General features: G+C 34.3%; 1 protein-coding gene across 7 annotated transcripts in view; it reads right to left on the reverse strand.

Moving 5' to 3' along the window:
- The window catches only part of LOC129514447 (methyl-CpG-binding domain protein 5), a 433,503-nt gene that overhangs the window by 33,031 nt on the left and 385,833 nt on the right, over window positions 1-14,639 (reverse strand). For 5 of the 7 annotated variants that reach the window (XM_055333023.1, XM_055333025.1, XM_055333021.1 and 2 more), the window contains one exon: window positions 1,306-2,331. In XM_055333023.1, coding sequence (XP_055188998.1) covers window positions 1,306-2,331 — 1,026 coding nt within the window. The remainder of the gene's footprint in view (window positions 1-1,305; window positions 2,332-14,639) is intronic. The other 2 variants (XM_055333027.1, XM_055333026.1) reach the window with 1 other exon arrangement.

Below are 14,639 nucleotides of genomic sequence, written 5' to 3' on the forward strand. Positions count from 1 at the left end.
TCATAAGTATTTGAGCAAACTATTATGAGTGGGTCTCAATAGGCCTTGTTTACAAAATTTAGTTCTCAAGGCACAGTCATCAATAAAATAAAAAATAAAAAATAAAATAAAATCAGATTTGGCCTAGAAATACATATTTTGTTTTTAAGCAAAAGGTTTACTATCAGTAAAAGGTTGGTTACCTAAAATTAAAATCATAAAGAAAGCTAACAGTACAAAAGAACTCATTGTCATAATCATTAAAATAAATGTTACACAATCAGACGGGATTAGTTAATAACTAAGTTTATACTCAGAATTCAGGTTTAACTTGTTTGAAATTTTATTGAAATTATCTTGAAGACAATGTCATTGCCATTTGTCTTGTAACTTGAAATATGTAAATCTGTAATGTTTTTTAAATTATTTAACTGTTGATTTCAATGCCAAATAGAACTAGAATAAACCATAGCAACTAGTAAACTATATAATTAATAAACTATATTCTAAAGGTGTCCATAAAGCCTAAAAACATATTATTCATAGATTTTTACCTATTGAAGATGCCCTTGTGGCAATATCAGGTATATTTGCCTATTTCCAGACTTTATGGACACCCTTTCTGTACTTAATATTACAGTTACCTGCATGAGTCAGTTGGATATACTTGACATTATTTTCTAACTTTCTTGTGATAGAATAATCTATATGAAGGATTTTGTTTTTAAGCCACAAAATTCTAAGGAATTATACTGTCTGAGGAAATCTAACGCAGCTATTGAGACTGTTTCTTTGAACTTGGGCAAAGTTTATCTCTGGATATTTTTATGCCCTGTTTCTCATTTTGCTGGATAAGCATTTAGTTTTGTTTATTTAGGGATCACCTGGAAAAAACACTTCCTCAAGCTGTTTCCATCCACAGTGCAGCTGCTCATACTAACCCTGTGATGCCACACCAACTAAAATTCAAGTAAAAGTTATTTTTAAGATGGACCTGTGCTTTATTGTTTGAAAAATAAGACTCTACTTGGCTTAAGAGAATGATAAGTAGGTTAGGGTTAAGTGGCATCAGAATCAGAAGATCAGAGAAAAGCAGATTAGAATGATATTTAGTACTGCTAGAATAGGGGAAAAGGAAAAAGTCATTTTCATGTTTGTATAACTAGGGATGTGTGTGGGTGTTATTATATTTAGTTCCTTAAGCAAGCTGTGACATAATAAAAACATTTTTTAAAAATAGTGTGACAAAATGGAGTTTTTAAAAAGGAGAAAATAGAATTAGAAAAACGTTTCTTTTGTAAAAATTTGTGAAAAAATTTAACTTACCAAGCAGACCTGTCCCCAGTAGAGGGTTAAGTAGCTGTGGCAGCACAGAGTTACTGTTGAGTTTAGCTGGACCAGGTGTATTCCCAGCATTATTAGATATATTCAGCAATGTTTCTGCCATTGACACCACTGCTGTCCCACCAAGTGTTGAGACAGTCAGTGCTGCCACTGCTGATGATGTAGTGGTTGTGGTAGTGGTTGCCTGGGAGGAAGTTGCTATGGAAACCTCTGGATGATTAGCGGTGTTGGCCGATGCTGAGTTCAGGACACCTCCCAACAGCTGGGGATTCAAGGCCATTAATCCTGAGGCCCCAGTGACAGCTGGGAGGAACAGGGGGTTAAAAGTAGTGTCACTGCCTGCAAAGCTTGGTAAAGGGTTCCCCAGGGGGCTGGTTAAAAGGGTCTCAGCTCGGCTGTTCTCTGACTGATTGCTTGGCAAATGGTCTGGTGGGGCTGTCATCTGTGTTAATGAGGGTAAAGGGGTATTTTGCTGTTGCAAAAGATCTGAGATGGTCAGATTGAAAGATGGCAGGGGAAGCATGGCAGCTGCTTGGGCTTGGTTCTGAAGCAGGGCTGCTAAGAGCTGAAAGTGAACAGGCTGCAATACCTGCCCATCCATGTCACCGGAGAGAAAAGCTAAAGCAGCGTTTACATTCGGGTTGAGAAAACCTAAAGGGTGGAGGTTGATCTCAGACTTGCCTTCTCCTGCTGAAGGCTGGAGGATATTTAATAGATTCTGGTTTAGGAGATGCTGTTGATTCACTGGCAAAGAGATAGGTAGAGAACTGAGGAGGCTGGGGTTCAAGGGGTGTGGAAGATGGTTGTTTGAAGTGCTGTTGGATGGAAAATGAAGTGCGTGCTCCTGGCCAACATAAGGAAAATCACTCCCAATAGGCAGCTGACTCTGCAGTGGGTTTCCAGCTGCGGTGGTAACTATGACGCCATCTTGAAGAACAGATGTTGTCTTTGTGATGGCAGGGTGGTTGGTGCCAGCTATGGATATGGAGGATGATGGTCCTGAACCGCCTAGAATGAAGAAGGAGAAAAACCAACCGCTTATTAATTACGGATGCCAAGGAAGACGAGCCCATGCAAATACATTAAGATACATTTCAGTTAATTCATTACATGTCACCTTTGAGGATTTAACTCAGATGAATTGCAATCAGACAGGAGTTGAAATCTGTTAATAAAACTTAAATTTAACTTTATACTTCCTAATCTACTTTGAGAAAATATATATTGAAGAAGTTTAGAAATATTAAAAAATATTAAGAAATAGCTGTTTCTAACAAATAGCTTGTTTTTCACAAGCTGGACAAGGTGAAGAGAGGGAAATCTGTGTTGTAGTTCATTCAACTGACTAGATAAAGGTAACAAGGCTTTATTTTTAGAAAGATACTTTTTCATTTAAGAAAACATTTTGGTCTTTATTTATAATACTGCCTCTTGATTTTAGGGAAAAAAAACCCTGGAATATGCATGAGACTACAAAACAGAAAATAAAAAAATACTGATAAAGAGAACTATTAATATGTTAGTGATAGTGCTTCAGGCCTTTCCCACCTGTATGTTTATACATATGCAGACATATATACATATATTACATATTTTAACAAAAATGGAATCATGCTTTGTAACTTTTTTCTTTTATCAATACATTATTGTGTTAACTTCACATTTTACAACTATCATCTACGAATATACCAAAATTTAATCAATCTCAGTTGAGGATATTTGATTGTTTACAATCAAATTACAATTACTCTAGTAAGCAACAGTATGATAAGCATTCTTGTTAATTTAGCTTTGCCAATACACTCAATTATTTTCTAGGGATAAATTCTTAAAAGTGGAATTCCAGAGATAAAAGGGTTTACATATTTTTAAAGCTTTGGATTAATATTCTCAAACTGTCCCACAGCAAAGTTGATCAATGCACATTCCATTAACATTTTTATAAACAGTGTATGGCAGTGTTCATTTTTAACCAACACTGTATTTTATCATTATTTTTTAAATCTTTGAATCTTTGTCACTCTGATAGCATAAAGATACTCTGCACTTAGCATTCCTTAAATCAGACCAAATGCTACCACCTAAATAGCATTCTTAATCTTTTTTTTTTTAGCATTCTTAATCTTGAAAGTCTTACGCTTGAGTGAAAATTTAAGAAACTTAATATTTAAAAATATAAACTTTCAGTTGTTTATTATAATCCTTTTAGTTGTTCTCAATACAAGCTGCACAATAGAATTACTACCTGGAGGACTTTAAACAAACAAACAAACAAACAAACAAACAAACAAACAAGCAAACAAACAAAAACAATGCCTGGGCCCTATTCCAGATAAGTCGAAAACTCATCTCTTGGGAGTAGAGCCTGGGCAGTAGTATTCTTTGAAATCATCCCTGGTGATTCAGATGCACAAGAGATGGGGTAGGAGAATCACATTCTGTTGAAAAGGAACCTACAGTCATATTTTTCATAAAAGGTCTTTCTCTAAAGAGATGCATTATGTAATATATGCATTGAGCAAATACTGTTACAGGCTTATGCATTTAACTTTATATTAAACATGTATATGATGTAATGAACAACATCAGTGTTATTGAAAATCTAAAGTAATTCTAACACTGTACTGCTGTGCTACGCCATATAAAACTTTATATTTGATCATGTTACCATTGAGGCCTGTCCAAATACAAATACACAGAAATGTTTCCATAGTTGTAGTAGTATTGCAAATATAATTTTATATTCTTTTTGTTTTCTTCTAACAGAATAACACCAGAATTTTTCCTCTTTTTTTTTGAATTTTTCCTTTTTGATATACAGACATTTCTATTAATATTTTTAACCTTGTAACATACGGATTGATCATATTTATTGAATTATTCTGATAAAGTTTGGCATTTATATTTTCATTTTTTCATCATTATATGTAACACAGGTATGAACATCTTCCGGCATATGATACCTTGCTACTTTTGAATTTTTCCTCAGGAAAAACTGGTATGAGTGGCATGATTGTTGTGAGAATCAAAAATAGGTAAGTGAAAGGCTCGTAATGTGTAAAGTCTGTACAAGTAAAAGGAGCAATCATTGTCAGCATTATTATTTACATTAGTAGTTGTAGTTAGTAGTGGTGATATAGTAATTGTAATAAGAATACATCAGTATAATCCAACACACCTTCTAGAATATCGCTATATTGAACGACTGCAATTTTTTCCAGGTGTCAGGTCTGTTTTTTTTAAGTTCTCCATATTTCATTTCAAGAATGAGATATAAAACCCTCTGTTTAAAAGTATATAAATATTTATAAAATATTATTATGAAACAATGACTATGTTCACAAAGAGCAGAGTAAGAACATTTCGAATGTTGAAGTAGGCATATGGTGTACAATTCTTTAAATGTTAATTCAGATTTGTAATAAAACAATCAACACCTTAAACATTTCATTGCTTCTGAAAATTAGCTATTTCCATAAATAGGCACTATGCTTTATTTGCATTTGGAAACCATTTTTTTAAACAAGGTAATAACAACTCTTATTTACTGGTAATCGCTATCTGTGGCCTTTTTCCTTATCTGCTAACCAATAATGACATATTTAAAGGTACAGATCACCATTTCTCTAACCGCAGTCATAGCATACATTTTCAAAATACTCTAGCAAGGCTTTGTAGATGTACGGTTTCCTTAGAGGTTACTGTCATTCATATTTTTGTCTTTTTGTTTTTATATGAGAAGCATCCATATTTAGGATTCAAGAAAGTAGCCATTTGGGGACATTATTCTACGAGTTCTCTATTTAAACATTCTTGAGGAATGACAATAAAGAAATATGGGTACTCTGTGTGTATTTTTGTATTACAAACAAGAAGGTGGTGAACACCACAAACTTCTTAAGGGTAATATGTAAATCAAGGCCTATTTTTTATTTTCTCCAATTTTCAACAACAAACAAGAATGCTCTGTTGAACAAAAGGATAGAAATGGTGATACAAAACAATGAAAACAAAAACAGCATGCTGCCTTTTTCTTGCAGAAAGTCAGAGTTTAGGAAAAGAGATAAATGCACAAAACTCCCAGTCCTTCTTTTTCCTCTCAAATACACATTTATTGAGTGCTTCTATGGATCAGGAAATTTTAAAGCTCTATTCATACAGCTCGTGTAACTGATAGTGCAATATGCTAAGAGATTTAACAGGTATATAGCAAGAGGACAACTATAAAAGTGAAGGTGTAGGGTAAACTAAGTGAGTGGTAACATTTGTTTGGGGATTTGAGAGTGGACAAGGAGATAATAAAGTGCATGGAGGTATGCATCCTGAAAAACAAACAGATGTGACTGAAAATATCGTAAGCTGCTTTCCACACACCTCTACCCTCCCACCATAGATAGACAAAGTAGCACAGAAATTCGAAATCATCTTTCTAAACCCTTTAAGGCAAGGATTACTTCTTATTTCCAAGGCCTAACGTGGACTTTCACACCTAGTTGGTATTCCAAAAATGTTGGTTGAATCAATCTATTAAGATAAAAAAAAATCTGCCTTCAACTTCTAGAAATCAGAACTTTTGATGCTGTGTGTGTAGCATGTGTGTTTGGGAAGTAAGGGAGAAAATACCACCCATTTGTGGAGAAAGGGAAAATTGACTCTCCCGTGTTTGTCCACAGCTGGGAGAAAAGAGACAGGAAAGGAGATCCTTAGAAGAGAACAAGTTACTTTAGACTCTCATGTGTTCCAGGCAGTTAAAAATCCTCTTATGGAGGAAAAGGTCCGTCTCAAAGTACTCTGAGTTCTTCAAGCCACTCAGTAATGCTTAGGGTCATCCAGAGGACCTTGGATTTTTATATCTGGAGCAAAACTGGAGATTGCTTATTTCTGAACCACTTAATCTTGAATAGGCACTCTGGCAAACTTACTTCATAGTTCTGCATAAAAACCATATGGTCTCTTGAAGTATGTGGGGAAAAATGTTTTCTTAGAGCTGAATTTTTTTTTTCCAGCCAAGATGTTTTGTGCTTAAACTAATGAAAGGGACAGTTGCTAATTTTTTTTTTTTTTTTTTTAAGCAAACTATTCACAAAACATTTAGCAGTTTAACAACCAAAATGCAGCTGGGGCTTGGAACAAGTTAGTGAGTTGGAGAAGTCCTTTAATGGGAAAAAAATGATTATTTTACACCAGCCAGCAGCACCATAAACTGGCATAATCTCTTTCTCATTGTCTGTTGATTTTAATGAAGCCGAGATAAGACTGGAAAGCCACCCAGATAAACTTTCCTGGTGTGAGAGCATGTGCCTAGACACCCAATCGGAGATTGAGATAAACCAGGACAATCAGGAAAGGACAGTGGTGGCTTGCCCAGTGGGGTAGATTTCCAGATATAAACAGTACTCTTTGTCCACACATGTAATTTGATGTATGTCAGTGTATATGTGTCTGTACATACCGAAATGGCACCACTAAACAATTTTTTAGGAGTTTTAAATGATTTTTTTTATGATTACTAGTTTGTCTCCTTAAAACAAAAAATCTTGCTTTTTGAAACAAGGCAATATCTACCTCTTTAGACTTATTTCTCTCATCACCAATATTCTTTAAGAAAAGTCATTGTTCATATTATCCTAAACTCTTAATTTTTTTTAATTTTTATTTATTTATGATAGTCAGAGAGAGAGAGAGAGAGAGAGAGAGAGAGAGAGAGAGAGGCACAGAGACGTAGGCAGAGGGAGAAGCAGGCTCTATGCACCGGGAGCCCAATGTGGGATTCGACCCCGGGTCTCCAGAATCGCGCCCTGGGCCAAAGGCAGGCGCCAAACCGCTGTGCCACCCAGGGATCCCTATCCTAAACTCTTCTATGGTTGGCTCTTAAGTATTAATATTGCTGGACATGTCTTTGTATGGGCACAGATTTGACAAGTACACAAATAAGTGTTTTAAAAATGTCATTATACCAGTTTGATCTATATTTTCAATTTAGAATAAATATGACTTTTAGAAAATTTTTTCTAAGTGAATATGCCCAAATTCTAAGTTGATATACCCAAATACTGATTTATATTCATAAAAATTCAAGAACTAAGAAATGATCATATAAAAGATACACCTTCGCCATTTGACCTTTATCATTTGCTTTGGCAAGTATACTTTAAATGCAAACAAGGTCAATGGTAATCCTTAATAAAAACAAATGCTTGTAGAAGCAAGGGAAAACATCATACTCTAGTGAATAAATGTAACTCACTTTTTAATCCCATGAAAATAGTAACATTTTCTCCTCTATATTTAAGGGATTGATTAAAAAAAATAGATAACTTGTATGAGAAGTCTAGATCTTCCAACAAGATATTATTTTAATGGCATGGTATATGTATTTACAAAAATACATCAATTTCAATCCTTGTGCTTTGGATCCTGATGTAAATTCCTAGCATTCCTTTACCAGAAGTAGGCAGGAAGACCTAGGGACTAGTAGCTGTTTGTTCCCTAAAAGGAAGGGAGGGAGGGACCCTGAATCAAAGTGCTCACAGAAGAAGAGGGGGAAGGGATCCTCGGCAGTATCTAAGGAAATGCTCTCCACCCTTAGCAGAGCTAACCTGCTGGGAAGGAGGAAAGCCGGTGGAAGGGACGCAGCTTGAATATTGGAATATGTTTGAATCATCATGACTGTATCAAGATCAGTCTTGTGTTGGTAATGGCGTCAGACAAAAAAAAAAAGAGACAGATTTTTTTTTTTTTGCTACTGATCATTTCTATTTCTTTAACACAGAGAATCACTCTGAAAACTTAAAATAAATGCAAAAATGCTTGAGATTTTCCATTGTTTACTCAAGTCACAAAAGTTTTTTTTAATTTTTTTTTACAAATCCTTTTTATCACAATAAAAAAATACTTATTGTAAGGAAACAAATATTGAGAAATGAGGTTAAATCCCTTGCTTAGTGAGATTTCTGCTCTCTGAATATGGGGGTAGAAGTTTTCTCACCTTATGTTGTTTAATGAGCAAAGTAAACTGAGTTTCTAAGTTATAAATACAGTTAATTTTGAATTCTTCCATTGTATACTACTTTATCTGTAGTGCTGTAAGTGGCTTAGCACATACTAAGTGCTCAATAATTATTTGCTGAGTTAATTACCTCGGGGATATTCTAAGACAGTTTAGGCCTATTTGGGGCTGTAAAACCAACTTAGAATGCCCCAACCATTATATTTTGATAAATGAAATAGAAAAATAAAAGAATATATTGTATAACTGGGGTATTATTTTGTGTAAACTGTTTCTGTATATATATATATACACACACACACACACACATATAAACAGAAATATAATATAAATATAAAAGATACATATTTTAAAATGTTTATATATTTAAATATATAAATAAAATTCATCTCTAATATAAATAAAATATATACACATATAAGTACTAAATTATATATAAATTATATATTATATATTATATATACATAGTGGGTCGTGTTGCATTAGTGGGTGATAAAATCATTTCAGTGGGTCATGACTTAGAGAAAAAAAGTCGAGTAAGATATGATTAGAATGGGATCAAAAAAGTCAGGGTGCATCACCTAAGATTTTTAAGGAAACTTTCGTTATACATTAAAAACATATCTCTAGTGGATTATAATGCAAGTTAGTTTCTCACAGTACGAAGAAATACCAAAAGGTCTCTGGGTTGCTCAACTTTATGGAGTTGTGTTCCAGGAAGCATGTTTATCAGGCTATATAGTGTGAGAGGTGTCCCTGTGGAGTTGCGCAGCACAAGAGTTCTGCTCTAGGGTCTCTATGGTAAACACTCTCCCTTATACCTGTACCCATGGGTCTCTGAAATTTCCTGGAGCAGCTCTCCCCCAGGAGTACCTCAGCTACTCCTTCAGACTTCTGTCGTTTAGTTCCATTTTTAATCTGTAAGAAGGTGAGTTGTTACTTTGAATTTTCAAGAAGTGTAATCCTTACAAAATAATTTTTACTCTACTCTTTGCTTGATTGGCATTAATGTTGTTTGATAAAAGTTCCTATAAAGGAAAAACTTCTATGATTTATCTAGTACTACACGCATGTGGAAATGAAATCTATTTTGTTAATACCACAGAAATGGTTTTAAGCATGATTTTTAATGAGTTAAATTCTTGTAGAGTTAACATTTACTGCCTAGAATTTGGGCACTTTTAGAAGCTGCATCAATGTTTTCAGACCACTTGATTTTAGTAAATAATAGCTTAGGCATGTCCTAGGGAACTGAAGGATTTCTAGTGATTTTATAAGTGAGTTCAGTGTATTGCAATGGAATAAAATTCTCCCAATTTTCATACTGGGACAATTTATTTCTTGAAAGGTACAAAATAGATCATTGAATCAGCAAACATATCACACCACTCTGAGTTCTGTTTTCACCTTTGATTATACAGACTCAATGTCTAAAGTCAAACATATTTTAACTCCTTCTTTTGTACACAAGGAAACATTAAACCTGGAATATGTAAACAAAAAAAGTGGTGTAACCCTGATAATAGGAAACCTTCTTAAACAGCAAGACATTGTTGTAAAAATATCTTACAGCAAAGAAGAAATGGCTCATTTTGCAAAAACTTAACTGAAAGAACAGACATAGATTTTTATCACACAATCAATAATTTAATAGAGTTTTGGTATTTGGCTAAAAAACAGAGCAGAAGGCAACTTTGAACCTAGAAGCCTTGTGCATCAGATGAGGGATAAAATCTGGAGCACTTAAAAATTTGGGTGGAAATACTTTTAATAGCAACTATTATTAATTCAGTCACAACCTGAAAGGAGCCTTTGCCCTTTACTCTACATTAGTCTCTCTACAATGAGAAGATTATTTCTACACAGACTTCCGGTACCCTGAGAGGGCTAACTTCTATAGTACAATCCACCCTAAGCCCTTTTATCCCATAATCTTTTTGCACTTGTAACTTCAAATGTCGGAAATGATGATTTCCCTTTATTTTCTTTACTGGCATGTTCTGAGAATAAATAAATACAAAGCATAAAAAAACCAAGCTCATTACTTTGCAGTTTTACCCAGTGTTCTTCTGTGGTCTCTATTTCATTCTCTTATACCTACCATATCAGTGGCTGTACTGAATTTCAATCAAATGCATTTTGTGCTGAAAGAAGAACACTTTCTTTTCCAGAGTTTAAAAAAAATATGTATAAATATCCATGAACATATATTCACTCATGGGTTTATTTATGTTCTTGTTAGTCAATGTATCTCTTTAAGAGTTAAGGCAAATCAATGTTCAACTTATTTTCTCTTCTGGTACAAACTCATGCCCTGCCTCTTCAGAGGATTATATTTTCAGGTTTAGAAGAGTTGATAAAATGTTTTTTATTGAAAAAATAATAAGCGACTATAAAAGGGCTTTTAAAGCGAAAAAGTTGTATTTAATGATTATCACATTGGAGAAGGTAAGGTTCAGTTATTAAGTTGGTGAGCAGAGTAGTCTAAATTTTTTGCTTCTTTGAAAATAGTGAAAAACCATAGGCCACATGGACACTGACGGGACGAGGTCCTCTGCAGAGGCCAGGGTTACTGGCACGTGGGGTTTTGTTCTATGGCCAGCAGGTGGGCAGCAGTCAGGAGGCACGGGCCTGATAAAATTTGCCAGTTGAGGGCACTTGATTTTGGATTCCTCTCTAAACCCAAACACAACAGGACACGTGCTGGACCTCTTAAACTGCTGGAACTTGGTTCTCTTCATACATGGAAAGTTGCTTTAAATGTACACTACTGATGGACTTCAGAACATACCTGCATTCAGCAGTGTGAGTGTTTGGACTGAGAATCAGGAACTTTGGGGTTTGGTTGCCAGATCCACCAGAGCTTTGCTTTACAACTTGAGGAATGTCAGCAAGTATCCTACTGGTCATTTTCTAAATCTGTTACATGGAAATATTAAACTTTACTTGTCATTTGATGTCCAAAAAGTTCATAGAAACCTGTAAACTTTACAATGCAAAGTGTTCAGAGAGCTTTCATGGGAAGGCAATTTCAAACCACCAAATAGAATTAATAAAGCCTTGTATATTCTTAAATTTTAGAAATATTTTCTAAGCATTTTATATCTTTTATCTGATTTTTTAAAATGACTTCTGCCTCCAATTCCCATACTTGAGATGTAATACATTTTTAAATGTGTCCCATGGCCTAATTCACATATAGGCCTAAAAAAAAAAAATCAGTATTTGGGTTGTTTATAACAGAAAAACTCTCTTTAGATGAAGTTTCTTAAAAAATAAATTACCAGTCGAATTAAGTGTTCTCAAAGTGTTCTCAAATTACTCCACTTAATTGAGGTCTTACTGTAACATTTTTGAACTGCTTAGGAGAGTGGAAAAGGCACTGGATCGAGCAGGTCACTTGAGTTCTGTCCAGGTTCCGTTACCAAAGGGAAGAGGAGAACATGTTCCCGTGGGGGCTCTTTCACCCTTGCTGTGTTAGATCATGCTTGGAAGGGCAGAACCAGCATCTGCATAGTTGCCTCCTTCAAAGATCTACCAGGATACCCATTTGTATCTGATCAAGTGAGGTGATACAAATTCATTAAATGTCACCAAATGTGATTCACAATCAAGGGGCAGTTCTCTTGATAGTTTGGACATTTCAACTGTGTTGACACATATACCCTAATCATTATACACTGTGAGACCAGAGTCCAGAAAGAAGGCAAAAATAACTGACAAAAAGTGCATCAGAAGTTTACAAATGTGGCTTTTAACACACAGTGATGTGCTTTAATTCACTATCTGTTGAGCATTTTCAAAGATTTTGAAACTGAAAACAGCATTTTTGACTACTACATGTTTTAAATGAAGAACTTACACAGTTGGGAAGAAACTGGTTCTTCAGCATCAGTTGAACCTGAGTTCAGGTCTTAATTCAGTTATGCATGATCTTGGACAGCTATTTATGTTCTCCAATGCTCATTCATCTCTAAAATGGGGGCAATAATACCTTATACTTTGGAAAAATATACAAATTAGAAATAATATGGGTAAATCAGCTGGGACACAGTAAGTACTCGATAACTGTAAGCAACATTTTAGGAATAAAATGTGTTTTTCTTTTGATGTCTTACTGGTATGCTAGGAATACGTAGCAGAAGTTACAGGGATAGCTTGACTGTCATCTGCTAGCTCACTCTGCATGCCTAGCCTTGGTACTTATTTGATAGGTGAATAAATGTCAGTGTAAATAAATATTTAGGCTAAGCAATTATAATGACAGTCATTCAGTTGATACAGTTTACTGTGTATCAAAAAGAAACGGCATTAGAGACCTCTTCAGTATTCAACTCAACAAAAGAATTACATTAATTAGTAAATCTACCCATTTTCACAACCAGCTGCACATCAGATCTATGCACATTAATTAGTATTTAATTTTATTAGATTTCATATTTTAAAAATTCTTACTGACCTAGATTTTTATCAAGTAGATGCTTTCTGTTAGCTTACATATGATTGGTCGCATCCATATCATTACTAGACATTTATTCTTGTCCCAGTTAGCTATTTCTATGCTAACACTTTTCTCATATTAATACATTTTCAACCTGTGTGTCTGACACTCCCAGCACTTGCAATCCAGATCTGACACTCTACAGAAGTGCATGGAACAAGAAAATACATGTCTAAGATTATTTAAGTCCATAAACTTAACATTCAGAAGAAACAAAAATATAAATAAATGTTGGTCTTTTCCATTATGGATGAACTTAAATACATCACTAATAAAATATGTACATGTTGCAATATGAACTCAGACCTGAAACAAAGTCAGTTGAGGTAAAGGGTATCAATTATGTAAAGATATATAATACAAGGAGACTAAACGATGTCTCATCTAAATGACTGAAGGCATGCTTAATAAATACGGGATATCTTAAAATAGCTACAGATTTTATGTGGCTTTAATCTCCTAAAAGCATAAGATTAAATTTTCACTTGTGTGGAATTATTTAAAAAGGAATATGAGTCATTGTTGAAAAGTTGGAAGCCCCTTTGGAATAAGGATCCTGTTAAACACATACAAAATAGTTCCATGAGATTTTTCTAGGCTAAGAATATCAAGAAGGCACTAATCATTTTGATTATCTTCTCCACCATATATTCTTTTTAACACAATAGGGTCAATGAGCAGTTCTTCATTAAACACTGATATCCAGACATAAAACGTAACACAAGTTGTGGAGGATGGCAGGTGTAAGTAGTGACACCAGGAAGGAAAAACACTGGATTTTACTATCAGCAACACAGACATGTAGGTTCTAATGCTTTTCCAGCATGATGGTATATTACAGTCTATACATAGCTATACAATAGCTTATTAGTAAAAGCCTCAGCAGTTTTCTCATTTCCAGTAGCAATCTGGTTGGCAAAGCCCACTGTTTTCATATCTGAATAATACTGTCCCTACAATTATCTTTCCTTTCCTTTCCTCCCTGTCATTTCCTACAAACCTCTGAAATCATCAGTGTTGGGTTTTGAATATTCTAACACTTCCATGGTCAAATTTTCTGATGTCTCAAAGAATTTACCTCTTTCGTGCTTCTTTATGATTTTTAAAACAATTTCTGATGATTCTATTGCACAAAACACAAATCTTTCTAATGTGTCTACTTTTAAATAAATTTGTCTCCTTCATTACAGTGGATGAAGAGATATAATAAATTTGGGTTCAAAACCTTAATGTCAATAGTAAAAATAATGGTTAACTTCTATAAGAGAATTGTAAAACAATTTCAAGATCAAAAATTCTGGAAATCAGGTTTTCAAGCCTTTTTTTATTAGAAAACTTAAATTATTACCTTTTTTAAAAGGGAGTAGCCAATATCCATTTTTGAATTTTCTCAAACAAATAATAATAAAGGATAGCAAACTAGGATAAGAGAACACATTAGAAGGCAGCTTTCTACTTCATACAACTTCTAGTTACCTTTTCCTATCCATTCACCTATTTCTGTTCAGCAGCAAGAACAAAAAAAATCCATTTATTTTTGCCTTTTTTGGGTTTTCCAAGATGAGTGTCATTTACCTGAATACAAACACAAGCTAGGGGAAACGGCTTTAATATTGGCATAGACCAAGTACATGTCTCATGAACCGGGAAACCCTGCCTTCTATGGCTTCTTTCGTAGTTTAGAGTCCAATGGTTATATAACCAACTGAAAGTCAAACAAAATTCAAAATGACACAGATTGACAACAAATAACGGAAACACATGGAATCCCCTTGGTTGTTCTTTTTTCTAATAGACAATTCCCTA

The sequence above is a fragment of the Nyctereutes procyonoides genome, unplaced genomic scaffold (assembly GCF_905146905.1).
Source record: "Nyctereutes procyonoides isolate TBG_1078 unplaced genomic scaffold, NYPRO_anot_genome, whole genome shotgun sequence".
In the NCBI taxonomy this organism is placed as follows: domain Eukaryota; kingdom Metazoa; phylum Chordata; class Mammalia; order Carnivora; family Canidae; genus Nyctereutes; species Nyctereutes procyonoides.